This window comes from Peromyscus leucopus, chromosome 1 (genome assembly GCF_004664715.2).
Source record: "Peromyscus leucopus breed LL Stock chromosome 1, UCI_PerLeu_2.1, whole genome shotgun sequence".
Lineage (NCBI taxonomy): Eukaryota > Metazoa > Chordata > Mammalia > Rodentia > Cricetidae > Peromyscus > Peromyscus leucopus.
In genome coordinates this window covers 132,043,371-132,048,800 of record NC_051063.1, presented here as the reverse complement: position 1 = coordinate 132,048,800, position 5,430 = coordinate 132,043,371, and the positions used below count along the sequence as shown (strand labels likewise).

Here is a 5,430-nt window from a genome sequence, read left to right as displayed (position 1 = left end):
AAAAAAATAAGGCAACACTCTGTTTTCTGAGCTGGCCTGAACCTCTCTATGCAGTCCAGACTGGCCTCAAACTTGCAGCAATCCTCCTGACTCAGCCTCCCAAGCACTAGGCTCCTTGTTGGTTCTAAACTGCTAGAATGTCCCTTGTACACAGTCAAAACCAAAAGACTAGGGTGCTGTCATTTATAGATCCATGTGTTTTTATTATAAATCCCTTCTTTTGGCATTAGTTGGTTACAGCAATAGCAAGATACTGTGAGCGTGGCACAGCAGCTCTAGTCAACAGTTGCAGTCCCTGTTTAATGCACCAGACTGAAGTCACTGCAAACCAGTAACAGGTACCTTCAGTCACTACCAGCACAAAGCCTTTCACACACACACCTTCTGGGAGGAGTTGATTCTACAGGACTGGATTAAATGTTGGGAAGACTACCAAAGCAGCAGTTCCTTTATGGGAAGGCCTTTACCCACCCCCACCCCACCCCCCGAATGACCTTGCTTTACAAGAATTGACTTCTTAGAGCTAGTCTGAAGAGCATCAGCATATGGGAGTATCCTACTTAGTTCTTGTTAAAAACAGTACCTGGGCAACAACTTTAGCGCACAGGCATGGGATGGTCGCTCAAGTTTGCACTCCTGTGTTAGAGGCCCTTAGAAAGAAAGCAGCATCCACTTCGTCCAACACTCTCACTGGTATACATTTGTTGGTATGTTCCTTTCTCTTCTGTGTTTACTCTGAAGGGATCTTCCAATATATCTCCAATATTCTTTTCTTATAGTGCCCTTTTCTTTAGCTAGGATCTCACATAACTCTAGTGCTTTATTAAGAATGTCCTCCTTGTTGTCACATTGGTTCTCTAGCATGTCTTCATAGATATCCACAAGAAAGGCAGTTAGGTAGGGGGAACTGTGACTTGGTTGTAAATCAAGCAATTGATTTAACATATTAGGGTATCTGGAAAGACCTCGATCCTGCAAAATCCCTTTCAGGTAGTTCCACGCACTTTCATTGTGTGGTACTAACTTGATCATTTCCAGAGTATACTGGACTTCTCTCTCCAACACAGCACTGTCACTGTAGCCAGTGGTATTAGAAATGACGAAGTGTCTTTGGTTCCAGACAGAGTTATTTCTCACATCCTCTTTGAGAAGCTGGTCTACATACTGTAGCTCATTATTCCAAAGTCGAAATTCCTGAATGACCCACTGCTGTTGCTGCCAGGCATGGTAGTTCTTTGCGTCCTGGTTGAGGATGTCGGCGATGAACTCGAGCTCTTGAGAGGGGTGTCTGAGACACTCCACCATCACTCTCCTGTGGTGCCAAACTTGATAGTTTTTGGGCTGCTCCTCAATTATCGCGGTGATGTAGTTTATTTCCTCCTGCAGATCATTTTGAAGCGACCGTAAGAGAACTCTCCGAAAATGCCACACTGTATAGCTGGCTGCGTTTAACTCAATAGCATCCCGGATGAGCTTAAAGGCTCGTTCACTTCTTTCCTCGCGCTGCAGGACAGCTCAGAAGTAATCATAAACATCTCTAAACTTTTCACTGTAGATGATCTGCACCACTGGATTAGGGCCGTCATTCTGTGGGACTGGGTCTGTATCAGCCCATTCTGCCCTGTCCCTGTACAAGACATAGGTGGGCGAGTCCAGGCTCAGAAACCTGTCGTCCAGCATTTTAGATCAATTACTGTACTAATGTTAAAACTTATTTCATGCTAATTTTGAATACAGAGTACTCAAGGCTAAACTTCATGTATTTACCATAATCTTATTAGACTAATCAGAGGGTGGCATTATAAAGTGAGACCTAATCAGGCATGGTAGTTGATCCACATAATCTCAGAATATAATAATCTGGCACTGGAGTTTGACTGTGAATTCAATAGTAGATTGAGCTAATGAATGAGATCCTTGTTAGTGTGATGCTGTGGAGTGAGATTATGTCTTTAAAATTGAAAAGTATAAAGCAAGACACCCCAGGCCCCAACATCCCATTAAAGTAAAATAGTTTGAAAAGGATATATTCTCATTATTACTGCCTTTTATAATCTAAATCCTGCCATCTGACAACAATTCCTGTTTCTGAGTGTATTTATTCCTCCACTTGCAAATATTCATAACCATGACTGTACATACATATATAATGAAGCATGATTGCTAATCTTTACCCCAGCATCACATGAACAAATCTAATACCAAATGCATTGAGCTACTATTTTATTTTCCTTAAATATTCCTCATTACCTGTAATAAATTTGACTCCATTAAGTAGGTTACACTCAGCAAAATCACCTGTATAAGACCATCAGAACTGCCCCTGCATGTGCCCATGAAAACACCTCTACCAACCACATTGAGGGATATCATATGTCTCCTTTAGTTTGAATCTTCACTTGTTTACTCAATTCTCTGGTTCATCTACCTATGTCCGTGATTTCCTGCATTGAGACTATTCGTGTGTTTAATGTAAACTCTCACTGTTTTGTCTTGGAGTCTTCCTGGGATCACCTAATCAAGTCCTTTCAAAAACTTATACGCAATCAATTTTTGTTGTATAAAATCATGTGGAAAAAATGTTATCAAGCATACCCTATTTCATTGTCATATAAAATAATCCATACATCTGCCTTATATCACCTGACTCTCTCTTAATCCTTGTCAGCCCATACTTGATTTACTCTCTCTGTTCTTTACCTGTTGTAGTGCAGCATGAATGGAATTATGTAGCTTTTTGCTCTTGATAGTTTGATTTTCTTGCTTATTATATTCCCCATAGTGAATTGAATCTCATATTTATTGAGATGTGCATTGTGCTAAGACCTAAAGGTAGGTTGCAATATGCTTATTGGATTATTGGGAATCTTCACAGATCCGTGTGTGTGTGTGTGTGTGTGTGTGTGTGTGTGTGTGTGTTGTTTGTGGTTCTTTGAATGAAAATGACCCCATAGGCTAATAGCAATTTGGCAGTATTAGGAGGCATGGCCTTGTTGGTATGCAACTCTCAGCTTTTTCTCCAGTGCCATGTCTACCTGTGGGCCACCATCCTTCCAAACACGGTGGTAATGAACTAAAACTTTGAACCTGTAAGCATGCCCCAACTAAAAGTTTTCTTTATAAGAGTTGCTGTGGGTCATATTATCTCTTCATAGCAATAGAACATTGACTAACATAAAAATTTGTATCAGGGATGGTGGTATAGCTGTGAAAGGCCTGGCAGTGATTTTGTTTGGAAGAAGTGAACTTTGGCACTTTGGATTAGAAAAGCAGTAGAACACTTTAAGTAGGGTTTAATGAGCCATACTAGCAGGATCATGGAAGACAGTTGTGCTAAGGGTGACATGAACTGTGGGGTGCAGCTCAAGAAGTTTAAGAGGAGAAGTTTTGCATGTGGCCAAGAGATCATTCTTGTAAAATTTTGTAGAAGAATGTGGCTGTATTCTGCTCTTGTCCAGATTATTTGCCTGAGGCCAAATTGAAAAGTTATGAATTAACAGCTTTGGCAAAGGAGATGTCAAAAGAGCTTAGTATTGGTGGTGTTGTGTGGTTATTAGTGGCCAGTTTTTGTGGATCTATAAGGAAAAGGAGAAGCTAAGCAAGGAAAAACACAAAATGTGCAGTTCTTGGAGAATAGAGGTACCAGGAAGTTAAAAACAGATTGACAAAAATCCTTATGCTAATTGAAATAAAGGAAATGTTAACCTCAGATCAAGATCCTACCCAGCTTAGCTTCCACCTTGTGATAAGGAAATAAAGGCAAGTGAAAAGGAATTTAAAAAAAAAAAAACCTTGGGTCTGGCATTGTGGGCATACCTTTAACCCCAGCACTCAGGTGACAGACGCAGATGGAACTCTGAGTTCGAGGCCAGGCAGTTCTACAGAGCAAGTTCCAGGACAGCTCAGCTTGGGCAGCGAACGAAACCATCCAAAACAGAAAGCAAACAGCAAAACTTGGCAGCCTCTGCCACAAGATTCTGGCTATAAAGTTAAGGATACAAGAAAGGGGTTATGGAATCTCTCTGTAACTAAAGCAAGTTGCTGATGGAGGCCTTAAAGGCTGAACATGTAGCTGAAAAGGTAAAGCCTAGATTGCTTTGGATACACCAAGATGTTGGAGATGCCAGAGTTGTAGAATACCTATGGTGGGAACCTGCAGACAGAGAGTAGAACCAGCCCAAGAGAAACATGTATGTTGCAGTCAGCAAAGCTGAAAAGGAGTTGGAGAGCAGTTTGATATCAGACATGGAGATGCCAGGTTTGGTATTTGCCCAGCTACAAGATTGTTTGTTCCTTTTCTTTGATGATCCTCTCCTCACCATTTGTCCTATTTAGGGTTACTATTACTCTAATAAAACAACATGACCAAAGGAGGAAAGGGACTCTTTGACTTGCTATTCAGCATCACTGCTTATCATTGAAGAAGTCAGACAGCAGTTCAAACAGGGCAAGAACATGGAAGCAGGAGCAGGTAGAGAAGCCATGGAGGAATTCTGCTTAGTGGCTTGCTTCTTTATTTTTTCATTTTCTTTTTTTGTCTCCAACCCCAGTAATGTTTGCAGTCAGGGGTTTGCACTGTACATTTTCGGATAGATTCTCTGTTTCCCTCTATTAAATGCCAGTCGACTATTGAGAGGTTAGACTCTGTCAGCTTAGTTACTCTTTCAAGAATAACTGTTTCCGCTGCTGTTACACTGTACATCAGAAGTCATCGGTCCACTACCAGTTCAGCTGCCTTCGAAGAAAGAGGCACTGTACCTTTTCTGGATTGTAAAGGCCACTTCAGGAATGGTGCCATATGGTCATGGCCTCAGAAGATGCCTTTTGTTAAAGCCACAATGACACTAGTCTTGGCAAGAATCAGTAGTCCTTTGTTTCGTATCCTGTGTGTCCATTTTGTCCTGTTTGTCAGCAGTTGATTTGAGGATACTTTGTTGTACAGTGGCTAACTTTTGTCACAATGAAAGTTAACTCCATATGCAGTTTCTTCATTGCCCATAGTTTCAATATGCCTCATAATCATAAAAAGAAGAAAATTCTAAATTACTAAAACATTTTAAATGCCATATTCTGTAAATCTCTGAAGGGTTTAAAGATGACCTGTCTATCTAAAATATATCTGCTTGATCTTAAAAACATACCTAATATGACAAGTTTGATTGTAATGTCTAACTACTAATTTTGTTTCTTTATATCCTAATAGTTGGTAATAATAGCATCCAAGGATCAGCAAATTGTATTCCCTTGTTAAATGATTGATATAAGTACAATATCTTGAACAAGATTAGAAATATTCATATAGCATCTTCTAACAATATCAATCTCAATATATATAATTTGAATACAATATACAAAAATCCAATCCAGCACAAATAAAATATCACCATATATTTGCAATTGTTTTTAGTTACCAACAAGTCTACAGAATGG

At 40.0% G+C, this 5,430-nt stretch overlaps 1 protein-coding gene across 1 annotated transcript; it reads right to left on the bottom strand.

The window, feature by feature from the left end:
* Window positions 1–375: 375 nt before the first annotated feature.
* LOC114682548 (protein farnesyltransferase/geranylgeranyltransferase type-1 subunit alpha-like) lies at window positions 376–1,931 on the bottom strand. The gene is given in 1 exon segment (XM_037198298.1): window positions 376–1,931. A coding segment is annotated over 1 exon segment (993 nt). The 5' UTR covers window positions 1,681–1,931; the 3' UTR covers window positions 376–687.
* Window positions 1,932–5,430: the final 3,499 nt, after the last annotated feature.